Source organism: Drosophila kikkawai, chromosome 2R, assembly GCF_030179895.1.
Source record: "Drosophila kikkawai strain 14028-0561.14 chromosome 2R, DkikHiC1v2, whole genome shotgun sequence".
Lineage (NCBI taxonomy): Eukaryota > Metazoa > Arthropoda > Insecta > Diptera > Drosophilidae > Drosophila > Drosophila kikkawai.
The window spans coordinates 15,725,985-15,744,984 of NC_091729.1; the positions used below are offsets into that span (position 1 = coordinate 15,725,985).

At 39.7% G+C, this 19,000-nt stretch overlaps 2 protein-coding genes across 9 annotated transcripts in view; one reads left to right on the plus strand and one right to left on the minus strand.

Annotated features, from left to right (window-relative positions):
* Positions 1-108: 108 nt before the first annotated feature.
* Positions 109-5,258, minus strand: Sara (Smad anchor for receptor activation). The gene is made up of 8 exons (XM_017166815.3): positions 5,075-5,258; positions 4,014-4,981; positions 2,443-3,952; positions 2,106-2,375; positions 1,018-2,044; positions 840-960; positions 618-782; positions 109-558 (listed from the first exon to the last, which is right to left on the minus strand). The coding sequence occupies exons 2-8, from the start codon at positions 4,962-4,964 to the stop codon at positions 406-408; spliced, it is 4,197 nt and encodes a 1,398-aa protein (XP_017022304.1). The 5' UTR covers positions 4,965-4,981; positions 5,075-5,258; the 3' UTR covers positions 109-405.
* Positions 5,259-6,020: 762 nt separating this feature from the next.
* Sdc (Syndecan) overlaps positions 6,021-19,000 on the plus strand; it is a 108,988-nt gene continuing 96,008 nt past the window's right edge. For 2 of the 8 annotated variants that reach the window (XM_070284268.1, XM_017166812.3), the window contains exons 1-2: positions 6,021-6,177; positions 6,898-7,181. In XM_070284268.1, the coding sequence (XP_070140369.1) occupies positions 7,065-7,181 (117 nt within the window). In that variant the 5' untranslated portion in view covers positions 6,021-6,177; positions 6,898-7,064. The remainder of the gene's footprint in view (positions 6,178-6,897; positions 7,182-19,000) is intronic. The other 6 variants (XM_017166811.3, XM_070284271.1, XM_017166809.3 and 3 more) reach the window with 4 other exon arrangements.

Sequence of the window (19,000 nt, forward strand, 5' to 3'; positions counted from 1 at the left end):
ACAGTTTTTTATATAGTTTGTTATTCATACATTGTATATAGATAGCATTATATAGATCTCTATATACTCGAATGGTAAATGGTGTAAAGCATATTAAAGAACATCACATACAAATTTATATATATATATATTTAGGTTTTTTTTCTTAGTTACTTTTTACTTTCAATGAAAGTTCAAAACGAATAAAATTCCAAGGGGTAACACATATATAGAGGGAGGGATTATTGTGAGAGACAAAAAGAACCAATCGATATAAGCTACTTAAATATATACACAGTTAACTGAGCGATCCAACAATACAACTATAGATCCATCCGTCGGCTTCTCTCTTGTATAATTATTGTAAGCTTTCCTTTTTTTTTTGTTCGTTTTAAGAGGAGAATTGCGCTACGTGGGGGACTAAAATCAAGCATTCAGTATGTAAAAGACCAGCTCGAGAGTGATGGGATCCTGAATGTTTGATGATTCGCCATGGAGAGTGGCCACCAGATGGTTATCCAGGGCATTCATATACAGCGGCGGCAGCTTTGAGCCCCTGGCACCGGCCTCATAGCCCACCTGTTGCAGGAATACATTTTTAGTTTATAATATTTTTTAAAGGGTTTTTCAAAGCTTACATTCTCCTGATCAAGACTGGCTCTTAGGCCTAGCTTATTGATGCCAGCTGCTGCCAGCAGATCAAGAAAAGGCAGCAAAGCCATGGAAACGCTGCGTGCCAGTTGCTCTGCAATTCGGGTAATGTCTGCATAGTTGCCACCATTGGTGGCATACCACTCTTCGCACTGTCAAAGGAATATATCAATTAGTTAAAAATAAAACTTAACAAGACCGTAAACCACCTTGACCACGTATATATCACTCAGCCGGATTGCATAGTTGGCATTGGAATAGTTAAAGCTGGCATGGACGCGCATATTGGAGATGCCATCCATGGCCTGGTCATCAATGGGTGACTTTACCCTATAAAAAAAACTTAATTAATTTCCAATTGAAAGGAAAGTAACCTTCTCCACTCACCCCACATTTATGTCCCGATTGTTGTCCACCCACTTGATGCTCACAATCTCACTCTGATCCTCGGTGGCTTCAATGGGCCCGCACACTATATCAATATCCGTTTGATTGCGCAACGCCTGACGCACTTCCTCCATTTTGGCAGCCATTATTTGCACCATCAGGCCATCCTCCACAATGCTACACTTGCCCGACAATCCGCTGGTGCTCTTTAATGATTCATTTAGCACAAAGAAACTGGCTCCTGTGACCTTCCTAGGTTGACCCTGGATATTAATTGCCTGCGTGGAGTACGAGTACATCTCGGAACGATCGTCGTTGATGTTTTGCATGCACACCAAATGGCCATCGGCCACCTTGGAAAAGTTACCAGCAAATGCCAAAATATGATCACTGGCAACATTGATCGCCTTGATCACATCCTGTTGTCGATACTTGGGTATAATCACCGTGGTCTGTCGATCCTCCATGTGGATATACAGACCACGAATAGCTGGCAGAGAGTAGGAATAGTTACGGAAATCCACCAGGAAATTGATAATGGTTTGAGCTATCTCGCCATACACCGACTCCCGGCCACGTACCGAGATCAAGGGACAGGGATAGTATCGGTATTGGGCGCCCAAGCGAAGGATTAAACGCAAAGGCAGAACCTTGGCCCAGGGAACTTCGTGCCTGTGGATGAGCACTCCCACAAGATATGGATTTTCGGGAACTATAACGCCCTGCAGGCACTGGTACGTGGGCCGGATAAAGATGAAGCCGCCATGCTCGCGGGAACCCAAAAAGTTGGCATTACGCGGACTGGTAAAGGCCAGCTCATGGGTGCTGGAACGGGCATGCTCCGCCTCCACATAGATCTCGTACAGATGCTGGAATATGTCCTTGGGTAGAGCCGCCACCTCGCTAGTAGAAGTTTCCCCCTGCTTAGGAGGGTTGATTTCCAGCAGAATGATCAGCTCATCGCTGCCCATGTGATGCAGTCCTGAGGTGGTGAAGTTCAACACCCAGCGATTCATGCAGCAGCTCACTAGGGATGGGTTTTGGGTTAGCAGAAAATCTCTTTTAGGGACTCCCTAAATGATACTCACTGTTCACAACCTTGACCAGCACAAAAAAGTTGTTCTTTACAATAAACTTGAGCGTTTCGTTTTGCAATCTCTCCAGGAGTGAGGCATCATTTCGCACCACCTTGTAGTCCACCTCGCCACCCTCTTTGCTTAGACAAATAGGTGGCAGGCCATTCTCCTCGGCGGGCAGGTAACAACCTTGAGAATCCGCATTGGGTGGCAATTTACGATTGCGTGCAGGTTCCGCTTTGCGACGCGGCGAGGTCTGAGCTTGGTTTGAAGAGCGGTTAACTGGCCATAAAGAAAAAAACCAAACAAATGAATAAAAGTTTCACACAAAATCTATAAACAACCATACCACTTGAGGTTTCGGTGGCCGCCAGTGTGGCCGCTGCTGCACTTGGCGGTATGGAACCGCGGAATAGTTGCGCCACCATGCCCAAGGTTGAGCTGGTGTCAATACTGCGTGTTGGTGGCTCCTCTGTAGCCGGCGTGGGTGGCTTTGGATTAGATCCTGCACCCGAGTTGCTTCTGGAGAGACCTCGTCTCGCCTGTTTGGCCTCGCCCCACTGCTGCTCCATGGTGCTGGCGAGTTCGCTGCCCGGTGCTATGCCATCGCTGAACATGACGCTCTTCCGCTTGCGGGTACCCTTCTTCCCATCCGAACTGGATGAATTGGAGGAACTGCCATCGGTCTTTTTCAGCACACCCACGGGCACAATTACGCTGGGCGGCGGAGCACCGGGTGTCGAGGCCACCTGACGATGGGGCGGTATTGTGGAGCAGTATTCCATGGGATTATTGGGATTCGGCGAGCGCATGGGCGTGGGCGGCAGTGCAGAGCCTGGGGCTATACCCGAACTTGATCCAGTGGCCTGGCGCTCGGAGAGAATCATGTAGCACTGGACGCAAACGCGAGACTCCGGCTCGTTAGCAAACTCCAGATGGAATCGCTGCGAACAGCAGACGGAGCACAGAACCTTGCCGCAGGCTCGGCAATGGTGACGTCGCTTGATCATGGTGAACTTTTGCTGGCACTGCATGCACTGGCCGGCCATATTGTCTGGCACCCAAATGGGCGGCACCTTGCCCAGGTTGGCATGTGGATCACTATAGCCCACGGCCTCGTAAATGGGACTCTCCTCGTCATCCTCGCCGGGTACTATGCCTGCTTCAGGCACAGCTCCTGCACCCTCAGCTCCCTCCGCCAGCTGACGATCCTCCTGATTATCGGGTGTCTCCTCCTGTGAGGGCGTCAGGCTTCCTGCCTGGCAACCATTTAAGTCGAGGGTTTGAGGTCGCTGCGGACGCTGCTCTTGGGTTTCCAGGGCATCGGTAGCCAGACTGGCATCCTCCTGCTCTTTGTCCACCTCCTGTTCCTCCTCTTCGTCGAGTTTTCGTCCCGAAAGAGAGTCGGATTCGGTGCTGTCGAAGCTGGAGGCTATATCCTCGCCCATTGCTGTCACTGGTGTGGCTTCCTGCGGCTTTAGATCGGCAAATTCCACCGTGGAGGCCTGCGAAAAGTTGTCCACGTTCATCTGATCGTTGGAGGTGGTCTCCTGTTCGTCGGACAGAATGCGCACCGACTCTTCCTCGGTTACTGGCGAAGCTGTTGCAGATTTCTCTTCATCCTCGGGCATTTCCTGATCGCCTCCATCCTGGTTATCATCCGCATCCATTTCCTGCAGCATGCTGTCCAACTCGGTGTCAGAGATCTCGTCCATGGTGGAGCAGAAGGTCAGCGGTTGGCTGCGCCTTGGCTGTTGCTGTGGGTCTTCATCGTCGTCATCGAGGTCTGGTTGATGTTGCTGGAGCGGCAGCTCCTGCTCCTTCCTTTGCGGCGGAGGTAACTTAGGGACAGCGGTGGCCTGAAGAAGGATTAGGGGGTTTTAATGGGTTTCTTCATAATTTCTTTCTGCAAATACTTACTGCCATGGGAGCAGGCGCTTCTATGCCATTGGTCATCTCCGTTTCGGGTTCTCTGGTGGACGACGACTCTTCAGAGAGCTCCTGCAGCACTTGACCCAACACAGAGGAGGCGGTAACCTCGCCAGGCAGCATGGACTGGGATTCTGTGACGGATGCAGTGATTGAAATGGATGATAGACCCACGGCCAGGTCCTCCATATTTGGCGTGGCCAGCTCCTGCTCCTGAATCTCCTGCTGCTGATGCTCAGTCACCTGTTCTTTGTGGTTATCCTCCTCTTTGACTTCCTCCTTGACTTCGTTTGGTGGTAGAACCTGCAAAGCACTTTGCTTATCGCTCTCCGGCGGCGTTGTAAGCTCCTCGGAGTGACTGCCATTGCTGACGGGCGACGGGCCCGAGGAGAAGGTGGAGCAGGACGAAGTGGTCAGCGATTCGGAAGAGGAGGCAGTGGTTTCGCCAAGGATCTTATTGCGTGGCTCCTCGCTGAACTTGTTCAGGTCATCCTCGTGCTCCGGCTCCGTTTGCCAATCGTAGCTGGGCAGCTGGGCGTCCACCTCCAGCGATTTCACATTGTTTCGATAATCGTCCAGGCTGTTGAAGACCTGCGAGACGCCCACAAAGCTCTTGGCAGATGTGGGAGCTGCAGGAGGTCCTGAATTTATTGATCCTGCTGGGTGAACTTGTGGGTTGGCCACGGGAATGGGTTGTACTCCTGCGTCTCCTGCTGATCCTGATAATCCTTGTGGTTTTCCTGATCCTCCTCCTGTTCCTGCTGCTGCCACTGCGGCAGGCGGTCCTCCTGGTGCACCTGCACTTGCTCCATCGCCCAAATGACGACCTGCAGCTCCGGATATCGCCGCTGCAGCTGCATTCCTGCTCAATTGCTCGTCGGCAGCGATGCGTAATTCCAGATTGTCCAGAACCTGGTCTATGTCCACCAAATCCATGGCCATCAAATCCGGAAATCGGCCTGAAGACGTTAGCCAATAACACCAATAATTTGCACAAATTTTCACAACGCAAAAAGAGAAAAAAGAAAAGAAAAAGGGAAAAACAAACTCACCTTAAGAAGGCGTATGAGTGTGCCCAGCGCTTCCCCCGAGCGATGTACCATAACGCCTCGAAAAGTGCACTGGCCTCTCTCGACCAACGGGAAGTTTCTACTCCGTAGGGAAAACTGTAATCCTGTTAAAAATAACTTAATTTGTACAAGAAAAGCCGGAAAATCTGTGAAAAACTCTTAAGAGAAAACAAGTGTAGTCAGATCCGCCAGTGTTGGAAATCGCATTGTTTCTTCGCAGTATTTTTCTGGTATTCCCCCCACTCTGGCGTTAGGGATTTGCGACATTTTCCGAGATGCAGAAAGATGAAAATAAAAATATAATACTTCTTGTAGTTTTGTTACTATGAAATATTTAAATATTTGAATAAAATTCATAAATTTTTTGAGCTCACAACATATAAACCAAAATGTTTAATGTTTTAAGCTAAAAAATAGTAGTTTCTAGCCTGAAATATGCTAAACCTGCACCACTGCTCCTGAGTTGCTCTGTAGTACCCTCCTCTCTCATTCGAAATTCTGTTACTCTCATTCTTTAACATTTCATTAGCACAATTCTGTTACTCTCAACTGTACATCAGTGTTGCCAACTCTTAAAAGAACGTCCATACAAAAAAATTTGACGTTTTTTGTCTTTCAAATGGAAAAAATAAATTATTTAAGGAAAGCCCATTCCCAATGGCCAATTGTTTTAAAAAAATCTAAAAAAAAAGCATTAATTTAGCTTGTAAAAAAGATATTATTCCCGCTAGCTGCCAGTTTCACCTAATACCGCATTTCTCTTTTGAAAACCGCTAGATCTAGCGGGCAAAATGCTAAATTGGCAACGCTGCTGTTCATCCCCATATTCTGAAAACTCTCTGTAAATTCTCTCTCTTTGGCCGAAAAATTTCCCGCCAAATTTGACGGGAAAAAATCGGGAATAACATCACTGCTGCTGGTAAACCTATAAATACAAGTGCGGACACAAATTTTTTTTCCAAAAAAATTTTTACGGAACGAAACAGCACGGGCACGTCCGGATTTTTGCGGGATTTCGTGTGTGTCTCGCCATTCGGTGTTACAAAAAAAACAACGTGTGTGCAATTTGTAAATACAAATAAAAGGTGCGCAAAATTGCCAAAATAAATAAAGAAAACGCAGCAAAACAACGGGCTGGCGTAGGAGAAGAAGTAGAAGCGGAGAAAAAGGCACATAAAGAAGCCGCAATAGCCGCATGTGTGCGAGAGAGAAAGAGAGACAGAGACGGAGCGAGAGCGAGTTTGGACAGAGTGGGAGAGCGTATAGTGTGGTTGTAGTGGTGGGCGGTTGTTATTTTATTTTTTCTTCGTTTCCTCCATTGTAAAATCTCACAATTATAGGAGCAAACCAGAAACAAAATAAAGAACACAACAAGGCAATTATATCAAGTATTGGAATTAGCTAAAGTAATTTGATTTGTCTGCTAAAAGACGAAAAAAAAACCACCCACACAAGTTAACAACTTCATACACGCACACACACACAGCCAATTTTGATTCTCTTGTCTCTTTTTTCGTGCGTTCTCTCTGCGTAAACGTTTTGTTTATTCCCCCTCTGTTGTTTCCTCTTTCTTTGATTTTAGCCGCGCGCGCATTCGATAAATTGTTGTTAATTTTACAGTGTGTAATGTTTAATTAATACCCAGTCAGTCCCTCTCTGTTTCGCTATCACTCTGCCTACCGCCGCTCTCTCTCTCTCTCTCTTGGAATTCAATTGATAAATCGGCAATAATCGCGAGTGTCTTTTATCAAAATAGTGTCTGGCAAATAAATAATCGTAAATAATTATAATGTGTTTCCAAACAGCATTTTTCTAGTGTTAAACCAGTTCTAAAGAGCTCGTTAAAAGAGAATTTATAACGTATAAAATAGCTTTATATGTGTTCTATCTTTTATATTCGAAATCAATAAACTAAACTGGAAATCCATTGACAACAGCAGCAGCATCACCGAGAAAATATTCAAAGAGGAAAATGAAGCCAAAGCAAAAGATTTCAATGGAGCCGATGTTTCCGGTCAACGGTAAATTCGTAATGCTCAGCGCCCTGCTAATCGGAATTCTGGTGGCCACCACCCAAGCCCAAGATCAGGTGAGTTTTTTTTTTTTAATAACTAGCTTCTACCTAACTAACTTCATGGGATAATTGTTTATTATAAGGAGTTTGTATTGGCGGATTCACTTTCTGTAAACAAATTCCCAAATACTCCCCAAAGATATTGAGATTTTCCGATACCCTTAGGTTCGTTTTCGTAGTTAAACGGCTCTTTTTTATTTAACAGTTTTCATTGATTTATAGTAAAGTTACCTACATTATATGAATTTGAAGTTTCCTTTGTAGTCAATGTCCCCTGCAAATTTCAGATTATTCCCATTTATGGCTTTTAAGGGGTTATATACAGTTGTACCGCGCAAAAATATGAAGTTTTGTCGATTTTTTTTTGACACCATAAAGAATATTTATTAAAAATGTTTTACCGGCGTTGTTTAGTACATCTTTCTGGGTACTTATTAAAATTTTTTTTATAAAAAAATATTAACTAATAAAAAAGTTATGGCCGAATTCAAATACCCTCTTTTTCCGATAGTGACTTGCGGTGGACATCATATCCCGAGAACGGTTCATCAGAAATCAAAAATTCAAAAACATTTCGTTAGTATATTGAATTATCTAGTCCGTGAACGAAGGATTTTTAAAAATTTTGATTAAAAAAAAAATGGCGACGATTTTAACAAAAAATGTCCTTTTTAAGGGGTAAAATTTTCTGTTTTTATGCTCTAAAAAAGGAAGTTTTCAAAAAAATTGAAAATCCTTCGTTCACGGACTAGTTTTTGAGATAATAAATAAGTGGTCAAAATTTGGTGTTGATCGGATTAATAGTTTTTTAGTAATCGTGTCCACCGCAAAGGTAACTTCGAAAAAAAACTATTCTGAGATAATCGCGTTTAAAGTTTCAAGTTTGTTCCGGCCGACGTGCAGGTCGTGCGCTATAAATAGCTACAACTTCGGTTCTAATGCTCCGATCGTTATGAATTTTTGTAAGAGTATTCTCAACAGTATATACTTTAAGAATATGCAATAAAAAAAAATCGATTTTTTCGACTATCACAACTGTATATAACCCCTTAAAAAATTTAGCTATTTCTTCTAAGAAGTCGTAAATCTCGTAGACAATTTTTACTTATTTATAAGGTCATTTAAATATAATCTCTCTTACTAGACTTGTATTTTTTACATTTTTAGTATACATTAAAATCATTAAAAGCTTTTGTGTGTATATTTTTATTACCAAAATAATGACTTATTTTTGTTATAATCTTATCGCTGTTGCTTACTAAAAGTATGACTGGATTTTAATGGCCTTAGTTTATTATAATGAGTTAAGCAAAATAAAGACCACTGGATAGCCTAACCAAATTCATACCTTGGATTAAATTTAATTCAATTTGTGCAACTTCTGAATTAAGCAAATAGTTTTGAGGCAGAACAACTAATACTAAATTCTCTTTGATTGTATTTAATCTTAACTAAAACTATTATTTTGCCTTGGTTTAGAAATTCGTTACTGGATAAATCAATTTCAAAGCCATCAATTGATGCTAAGGTAGATGCAATTTAGAAGTCTTATTGCGGAACCCCACTTCTCATTGTAACTCCCCAATTAAATCGAGACAGATTCAATCGGTAAACCGAACTTCCTTCACCCAATTTTCAGTTCGGTTCAGTTTTCCCACCTTGAGGGCCTGTGCCTGCCTCGGTTCGATTTCTTGTTCAGTTAAGTTGTTTTTGCGGTCTGTGGGTTGTCCATGTTGCTGTTGCACTTATTATGCAAAATTCGGCAGCACAGAGGCAGAAACATATACACAGAAACATATACACAGTGATGAAGAGGGATGAGAGGGTTTAAACTCAATCGATATATATGTATGTATGTTCGGTATATGTGAAGGAAACAATGAAATCTCCAAGGCATTGCACTGGATGCAATTTGTGGCTGGCGGATAATGAAGAGGAGGTCTTGACGTCTCGATGAGTCTGCTGGCACCAGTCTGCAGTCTGTTCCCTCTCGAAGGAAAGACATTAAAAACGTCTGCATTGCGAACGCATAAATATGGCAGCAAAATAAACGCACACACTCTGAAATAGACAAGGCGGCCGGCTGCTGCTCAAATAAGGCTGACAATCTGAAATTGGTCATCGGGTCCAAGTTGCATCGATGTTGTCAGTTCCAACTCCAAGTCCAAGTCGATCCCCATTAGCGATGAGAGATGAGTGCCGCCAGAGAAACACAGATGCAATTGTTAAGGAGGGAATGCACTTTAGAGCCGCACAGATGAATCAATCTCCTACGAATGCCTCTCTTTGAAAGCTTCATTTAATTGCTTAACACTCGATTTACTATTAATTATTTTATTTGTGGGACAAACTAAGAAATAGATTTTCAAAAACACTGAACCATTTAGTAATTAGTTGAACATTATCGTTTTTAAAAAACACTTTTGCCATGTGAATTTAAAAATATCTATCTAATGGCTTCTAAAGGCAATTATTACCTCAGAAAAAGGATTGATATTATTTAAGAATAAATACATTTCTGAAAATTATTATCAGATTATATTTTTTTTTATTTATGAGAGGGTCTTTATGAATGCGAATTCACATCTCTTCAGATTATCTTGGAGGGATGAGTAATTATTAATGATTAATGGTTTATGAGCCCATTAAATACAGCATGAGCAAATAGATAAAATAATTTATTTCATGGTACGTACGAGATAATTGAAGTTTCTGTTTGAATTTATTTCCAAGCTCAAAAATAAAATATTTAATTTATGTTTTCTCAAGGTGTTGCTTTTTCAAATACATTCTTAGTTGCATTTCCTCGGGCCTCATCACTGGTTGCGTGTCTGATTTTGGGTCTGGGTTCTGGGCCAGTTTTGTGATACATTGGCGGTGCGCGACGGCGGTGGCTTCTGGTCACGATGATCTTGGCCATCGACGACGGTACGGTAGTAGCCAACAAAAGCATCCGGCTGTTGCCAATTTTGCAACTGTGTTTGCCTCTTTCACTGCTTGGATTCCCTGTTTGTTTGTTTGTTTTCCTGCCTGCTGGTTTGTTGTTTGTCCGTTTGCCAGTTTGTTTGTTTTTATTGGTGTGTGACTTATTGGCCCGAAAAATTTCTACACACATACGCAACACACACACAACAGATGACACACACCCATAAATAGTGCGATGGCCTTTTGCCCCTTCCGCTTGCGGAGTTTCCCGTTTCCCGTTCCCCGTTCTCCTTCTGTGTCCATCCAATAATCCTGTTTTCACCATTCCGTCCATCTTGTGTGTCCTGTTTTTGGTGTTTGTCACTTGTTTTTGCCAAAATTGGTATTCGTGGTTATCCTCAACTCAACCCTCAGCTCCTTCGCCAGTCGCCAAAAACATTTTCAGAACGTGCGCAGAAAATTGATGAGTGGCTCAGAGCCAGCAAGAGAGAGATGTCGTCTGAAGAGCGATATGAAGAGGAGACGGGAGCCAGTTTAATGTCCTGTGATTGTTGCAAGTGCCACCACAACACATTCCCCCTCATCCTGGGCTCATTTACAAATTTCGGATTAATTAGCATTAATGCCAAGTCTAGGATACACAGAGAGAAATGTAACCCCTTTGATATGAATACCTTTTGATTGAAAATATTTTTTTAGATTTTTGAAGAAATCTTAAAAAGGCTTAGAAAGGGCAAATATGTATTTGAAACAACTATATAAAAAGAGTATTAAAAATTAATTACTGTGTATAGCTAGAAAGTTGCAAAAGGATAGCAATTTCATAGCATCCTCACCTGCAAGAGGTGTCAAACCCCTCCAACTTAACCATCCTTTGACCCTCTATATGTATCTTTACCTCCCCCTTCCACTTGTACTGTGTTGGCCTGCTGTTTGTGTTTATTTTCTTGGATTTCTCGGAATATCGATACTCACTGCCAGACGGCGGCAGACAGCGATAAGGTTCAGTTCAGTCGATGATATTGGGTTTTCCGTTCGATTCTCTGGATCTGACTACCTAAACATTGCCACTTCCCTGAACTTGGTAATGGCTAAAGGCAATTGCATGTACAATATTCTGGCTACGGCTGATGCCATGTTCAATATGGGTCTATTGATGGATGGTTTCTATTTAAGTTCAGAAGTTTACTTTATGGAATGAATGAACTAATATTTTATTTAATTTACTTCGGATATATGTTTGTATTTTTTGTAGAGTTTTCATTTTAATATTATTAAAAATGATTACAAACAAATTTCTACAAATGGTTTTCATAATAATCTTTATTAACAAGTGTTCCCTGTACTTAAAAGCCAATCCCATTGATGTAATGCAATATCTCATCCTATCCAATGCTATACATTTTATTCAAATTTCTATTTAGTTTTCCATGCACACATTTCAGGTTTCATCTTCTCCAGTCATTCATTTCATTCAATCTCTGTTCATTACCTTGCCTACATGTTCATTATCTTCGCCCCCTTCCGCTTTTTCCACCTCGTTTCTCCATATTTCCTCCATATGCGGTTTACAATTTTTTCTCTTTTTTACTTTTCAATTATTATTCACGTGTGGCTTGCCTTTGCCCATTTGTCTTTTTTCATTTGCCTTGCAACATTAATTTTGTTGTTGTTTTTGTAATGCTATCTCGCTTTCGCCTACTTTTCCCCCCCAACCACTCTTTGTCTTTTCGTCTCGTCTCGCACCTTCTTTGTGTGTTAATTACACGGTGAGAAAAGATAAGATTGTATTTACAAGGTAAAATATTTTTTATCAAAATTTCGAAGTTCAATTGCTGATGTCTTTTTTAAAGGTGTTAAAATTAATATAGTCTATAATTGGCTTAAATATACTGTCCTATAGTTCTGTTCTATAAGCCCGAATAGTAAAGATATAAAATCGGTTTCATTTTCTACTGTGTAATCGCTGAATTGACGACTTGGCGACGGTGTCAAGATGTTATCAGATTTTTGCCATTTCGCCTTTTCGCAAAATGTCACACAGACCCACACGCGCCCATAGACAAGGATGCACATGCGACAGATTAATTGCGGTAATCTATGTAAGTTCAATTGAAAATCCCCGCAAATAATCTGCGTCATTTGCTAATTAAGCCAGTGCAAACAAGATCACGAGCGAAAGAGAAACAGATAGTAAGCGATAGAGAGCGCTAAATAAGAGAAGCGAAAGGAGGGGGCGAATCACGCTTTACACATGTAATTTAGCTCCAACATAAAAGTATTTACCAATTATCGCATTTTTTGCCTCTACACCTGACAAAAAATAAAATTCAATTGAAACAATAACTAATGGTTTACCGCAAATAAATCACAAGCAAAAACATTTGCTGCATAATTGAGCGAAGAGCGCCATGGAGAACTCTGAAGAGAGCTGGCAAATACGTGCGGGCGCCAAAGAGAAGCGTGGAAAGAGAGTGTGTTGTAAATTGTAAATGAAGCAAACGAAGCGAAGAAGAAGCAGAGGGCAGCATAAAAAAAATGTTTGTGCGCTGGCGGCTAAATGTAAATGTGTGTGTCTGTGTGTAGGCAGCAGACAACTCCAAAGAAAAAGCAGAAAACAGAAACAGAAGTTTGAACTCCGCATATACACTGTGCAGCACAATTTACTTAATTTTTTGGGGTTGTGGGTGTTGTATTGAACGATCTTTGTAGTTTACTTAAAGTGTAAAATATCAATGCAGTTGCTAAATGATTTTTGAATATTGAGTAATGTCAAAACTCCACAGTCTCCTCAAGTGTAAACCCTTATGTGTTGACCAGTGTTTGGCTCCCGCGACCTCGTCTTGGGGCTTTGAGTCTTTGGGCTGGGTCTTCACTGTCTCTGTCTATCCTCTCTTCTCTTCTCTTTTGGCCCGTATGGTTTTGTGGAGATTTCAGTTTCTGCTGAGGCGGCATTTATATGCATGTGTGTGCGTTTGCCTGCTGAGGTAAACACACACGAACACTCATTAATAAATACATACATACATAGGCCGGCAGCGTCGCGACCCAAAGACAGACAAGCAACAGAGGGAGAGGGAGACAGTGAGAAAGAGAGGGATAGAGTAAGGCAATCTCAATAAACATGCGTTGTTGCCGCATTTCATTGTTGCTGCTGCTGATGCGCCGCCGCTGTTGTTGTTTTTGCTACATTTGTTGTTGTTGTGTTTCATATGTTCGACTTGGTCTTGTTTCATTTGCGGTTTACACACGGACAAGTTGTGCGTGTGTGGTGGCCTCTTCTTCTTTATCCTCCCACTCTTTCCCCAACTCTTCCTCGTATTTTTTTTTATTTTGTGTCTCCTCTTCCGCTTGTAATGTGCGTGTGTGTTGTTTTATTGGATTTTACAATTTTGTTTTCATTTTTATTGGCCTTTTCGTGTGTCCCACTGTTGCTAATTTAGTGTCTCTTTGTGTTCTTCGTATGCTCTTTCTTTGTAATACCGTCGTAAAACGTTTTTTTTTGGCAAGACATTTAAAACAGTTTTGAAATTTGAACCTAAACCTAAATTAAGTGTTTATAACACCAAAATTATTATAATTTTTATTTAAAACTTTTAGATTACTTGTATTTCAAGATGAGAATGATAATAAAAACATTCTATTTTATTGAAAGTTTGTTAAATCTCACAAATGATCAAATCGATGCTCAGTACTAAAAGATCTTAATCAATAATTTGTATTTTAAAGAACGCCTAATTATTACTTAATCCATTATTTGTCTCCAAAATTCTCAACTGGTATAAGCTGAAGAAAAGCCAGACAAATCTCAAATTTGCAAAAAATAAAAATTTTAATTAAACGATTTGTAAAGAGTATTTCCCGATTCGATTCTTGGATTTTTTTTAGCCTTTATTGCTTATATATGTACATATATTTTTTTAGGGGGTCATGTGGAGCACTTTTCGTTTTGATAATTCGCAGTTGATTTGTTTACTCCGCCTTTGTTTATTTGGGGGGCTCACACCCCCGCTGGATTCGCGTTTTTCAGTTTTTAATTGCGAAAATCAACATGGAAGACGTGCCAATCCTGATTTTAGTCTGGGCACCACCCCCTTTACCCCTTTTGCATCGTTATCCTCTATCCTGGCATACCCCTTGACACCGCCCGCCCCGTTTCTCCAGTGGCTCCCCTATTTTTGTAGTTGTTGCTTTTGCATTTCATTGACGCAAATCGCGCGCAAAATATTCTGTTGATTTCTTTAGCTTCCTCTCTGGTTTTCATCTCTTTTCCGCTCTCCACCAGTTTCCTCCTCCCTCCACTTTGTTTTTGTATATGGCGCGTATTTCCTGTCTAGGTTTTTGTCTTTGCGTTTGTTTTTGCAATGGCTTTGACTTTTGCGCCGCCATGACTTTGTTTGCGTTTGGTTTTTTGGCTCTGCTTTTGGCCTGCGTGTTGTTTTTGTTTGCATATCATTAACACGGAAAAATCAAGCCAACCAGAAAAGTGTTTGAAAAAGAGTTAAGAGCAGCAAGCGGCGCGCCCCCGCGAAAAAGTCACAATGACAACTGTGTGAGTCAAGCTCTCTCCACCCCCTGTGATTCTTCTTTATCTCTTTTCCTCCTCTCACTCTTACTCGGTTTCTTTATCACCCTGTTCACCCACGCACTTTGCATACTTTCATAATTATGCGTTTTTCGTTTCGCTTTTCCGTTTTTATTGTTGTAGTTCTTGTCGTTGTTGCTGTTTGTTTGATGTTGTCGATGAGTTTCCAATAAACTCTTTCACATTCCTTCCTGCCGAATGCTGCTCATTTCTAGTTGCCTTTTGGAAAAAAAAAATATGGAAAGCAACACAGAAAACCTCTCACCTCTGGAATTTTCACCCTTCAAAATACTCTATATTGAAAGATAGGCATAGTCTTTAGCTTGAAATAAATAAGAAGGAACTTGAAGAACATTATAGAGGAAGTCATTCTGTATAAAATTGGGGTTCCTTTAATATTTTGTAAAAATCAAAATATATTTCAAATATTTTTTTGGAAATAAGGACCAACAATTTTTACTGGCATTTTGTTTTTAATAAATTTTAGGTACTTAAATATTGCATTTTCAAGTTTTAAATTGATTTAGAGTATTCAGATTTTCATATTCGTTCAATGATTGTTTGTGAAACAATTTTACAGCGCTTTTGTGTTTTTGGAACGCCCACGCGATGGCCACAAAACCAACGCAAATTCTTGCACACACAAATACACATTGAAGGGGGAAAATGCGGGGAAAAGAGGCCGTAACAAACAAAAATGCAGATTTGTTTATATACTCTTGGTCAGAGAAATATTTCACGAAATTTATTCATAATTTTCCATGCGAACTTTATACGCAATTATACACAATATAAAGCCTTAGTTTCAGCAGTAAAATTGTTTACTACACTGCCACTGGCATATTTATGGAAATTTTCGATAATTAAAGGTTTGCCGAGTATTTCAAGAATGTTGAGTATATTTTTGGCATTAAATTTCTATTTTTCATCAAGGAGAAAATTAATGATTTTACAAATACGGCGTCGTCCTTTGTTTTTCATCTGAAATGATAAGGAAAACTGTAATAATATTGTTTAAAGTCATAAATAATCAGGCGAACAAAGAAATAATCGCAATCCAATGATGAGAGAGTCTCCTCCGATAATCTTGGCACTAAGGTCATTTGAATCTGAGTACACTCGCCTGGTGATTACGGGGAAATACTTGCCAATCTAATGCCGAATTAAGACTAGAACGTAATATTATAATGTCTTAATTAATTTAAATGAGATCATTGCTATTTGCGCAACAAAGGAGAGGAAAGAAAATAGAAGAAATGATTGGTTTTCATTTCAACAATCTGGTAGTAAATTAGCTTGAATTTTGTTGAATTGGCTTACCTTGTATTTTAGACCAAATAAGCACGTGTCAAAGTAGATTTATAATGAAAAATATTGCCAAAAAGATTTTTATTCAGGTTAGGTTTTGGTTGGTTTTAATAAATTATAATACACAGTATACGGACCTTTAACTACCTTCAAGGTTCTGATAAAGTTTTTGCCGCTTTGCTTGAATATAACCCCCCTTTTTTTCGGGGATTCCTGTAGGGCAGAGCTCCCCCAAAAGTGTTGTCCATGTTCGGTTCGGAGGACCAGCTCTCACACATTGCTACGCCAAAAACTCATTACACATTACTGTTGCTGCTGCAGCTGAAGTTGCGGCAACAGATTGCAGTTGCCCCCGAAAAGTTTGTGAAAACCCCCGAACTTGCAACTGGCAACTTGTACTACTCGTCCTCCTTCAAAACCTCTGACAGCTGCCGTTGCACAGTTTGCCTGCCTGCTCTTTGATTTTTGGCTTTTAGGGTTTATTGACACGGCTCAAGTTTCAAGTGTTCAGATAGATGCTTGGGGATCTTAACAATACAGCAACTGATAGCGGGCCAATGTTTCGCATTTTGGGTCATTGTACAAAAACAAAAGCTTGCAGATATGGACATATTCTCAAGGCAATAAATGTTTGCAATTAATTAAAAAGCATATAATGCCTTAGAGAATATATTTTGTATAAAAATAATTTAATCAGAAGCACAAAAATCGCTGTGTGACTTAATTGCAAGAAAATAATAACGTTATCGGCGGAATTCGCAAGAGAACATTTTTTTATTGTTTTGATTATTATTTTTTTCATTTGGTACTTTTTTCATTGTTCCAAGTTCCATGTTTTTCGATAATAAATAATTAGTAAAGAATTCTAATTAAATTAGCCGCTTTACATTAATAAAATAATACCTTGATTATGACAATAAATCATTGTGAAAAAGTATTGAAATTTAAATTGAATGCTTTACGTTTTATCAATGTTATTTTTTCACAAAACCAATTAACAGTATCTAAAAATAAAAAAATGCTCAATGTAAACTTAATTATGCATGCATTTTTCATTTGTTTAAATTTGTATATATTTATTATTTCAAGTTATTTGGACCATTTAAAATATATTCCTTCACTTCAATTGTTAATATTTGCACCTGCATCAGCATAGAATAATTATATAATGTGGAATAAATTATACATTTTACGCCCAGACCCATCAATGTAGCGAAATTTTTTACCCAAATATTTTCTATTATGTCACGGATTTTGTGGTTGTTGTTGTTAGGCATTAAAATTTCAGCAAATCCGTTGAAAAACTATCTATGCATAATTCATTACTTTGACTTTTGGCCAGTAGTAGTTTTGTTTGCCATTTGGGTTTGGTTGGCTTGCCGTTTTTGCCCTCGACATTGAGGCGCTAATTGTTATCAGCCGTGGCAAGTGAGCAACAAAAACGTCATTAAACTATGCTTATTTGTCATATTAAAAATTAAATATAATCACATTTGTTGGCCGACGGCTTTCTTCCGTTTGTATTCTGCTCTTTCCTCTTCGATTTTCATCATCGGCAGCACGTAAATCGTATATCGTATGTCGCTATAAACATATACTATATGGTATATGGGTGTGTGTTGGCGTTCAGCGTCTCGTATTTCCGATGGGGCTGACTCAGAAGAGTCAATCGGATCTCTGGCCGGTTTGCACACTCAGTTTCAGCCAGTGATAGATCAGAAAAAGAATAATGCACAATATAACGGGATGACTAAGGCAACTGGAAAGCTCAGCAAATCAATTGCAGATTAACAGAAATCGCTTCTTGGAACTCGGAAATGCTTTTATGATTTTTGTTGCCATGGCAATATATACATACTGATAGTTGCGAAATTTTCTTAAGAAATTGCTTGGAATTGTAATGAAATTTGATTAAAAATAAAGCCATTATCACCATTTATATTTTAATTATATATATATGTATAATATATATATTATAAATTCACTCTTATGCAGTTACAAATAACACAAAGATGCTGATAATAAAATTTCCAGAAAAATTAGCCTTGCTGCTTGAAAATCAGTGTTTATAGTATTACTTTGGAAATCCCCCTTGAGAATTTCTTGCTTATTTTAATGAACTTTTTAGTGATTAAAAAATGAGAATAAAAAGTGTATAACTCGACAGTAAAATATAAAGTCAATAGTTAATAAAAAAAACCCCGTATTAAAGATTAAATTTACATGTTTAATTTGTTTTATTTTTATTTTATATAAATTTGTAATTCTCAATTATCTGAAATCTTTATTGAGCTTGACCTTTGTTAGCGTGGAATTTCATATGACATTGACTTTTGTCTATGAAACTGCGCATAACACTATTTAATTTTTTTTCCTAGATTTTTTTTTTTTTATATATCCCGCTGGCTTTAAACGAATTTACATTTTCATTTACGCCTGAAATGAGAGCAAGATTTTTTTTTGCGCGTAGCATTGCCTTGCTTTGAATTCTTTTTTTTTCGGAGGCAGCTTGGAGAAGAGGAGTTGTGGGTGGTAAAGTGGGCGTTGAGTGGGTGGGTTCTGAGGTAGAGTCCCTGGCGTTTGGTATTTGCCTTTGGCTTTGCCACACGATGAGCTGCGTGGATCGCGTTTGGCTCCCTATTCTCCGTATACTGCGCCTCCCTACATTACTTCCCCCTTACTTAACACTGGAAAATAAATTGTTATTATATTTCTTATAGATTTTTAAAATACTGGTTTTAGTCAAGTTACTGGAATATAATAGATCCGGGTATAATTTTTGGACTAATTGTCTTATATATAAAGATAAGCAATCTTTAAAAAAAACTTCATGTTTTATAAATATCAAGAAGACCTTTTTTAGGGATTTAAGTACCTGAAGGATTTTTAAACACTATTAAACCTTTAAAAAGTCCTTGCTAATAACTGAATCTTTCTGGTCTAATAACCACTGTATTGATTGCAGATCTAACTCAAAAATAAATATATAAACCAGAGTTAAAAAAAAACACTATTG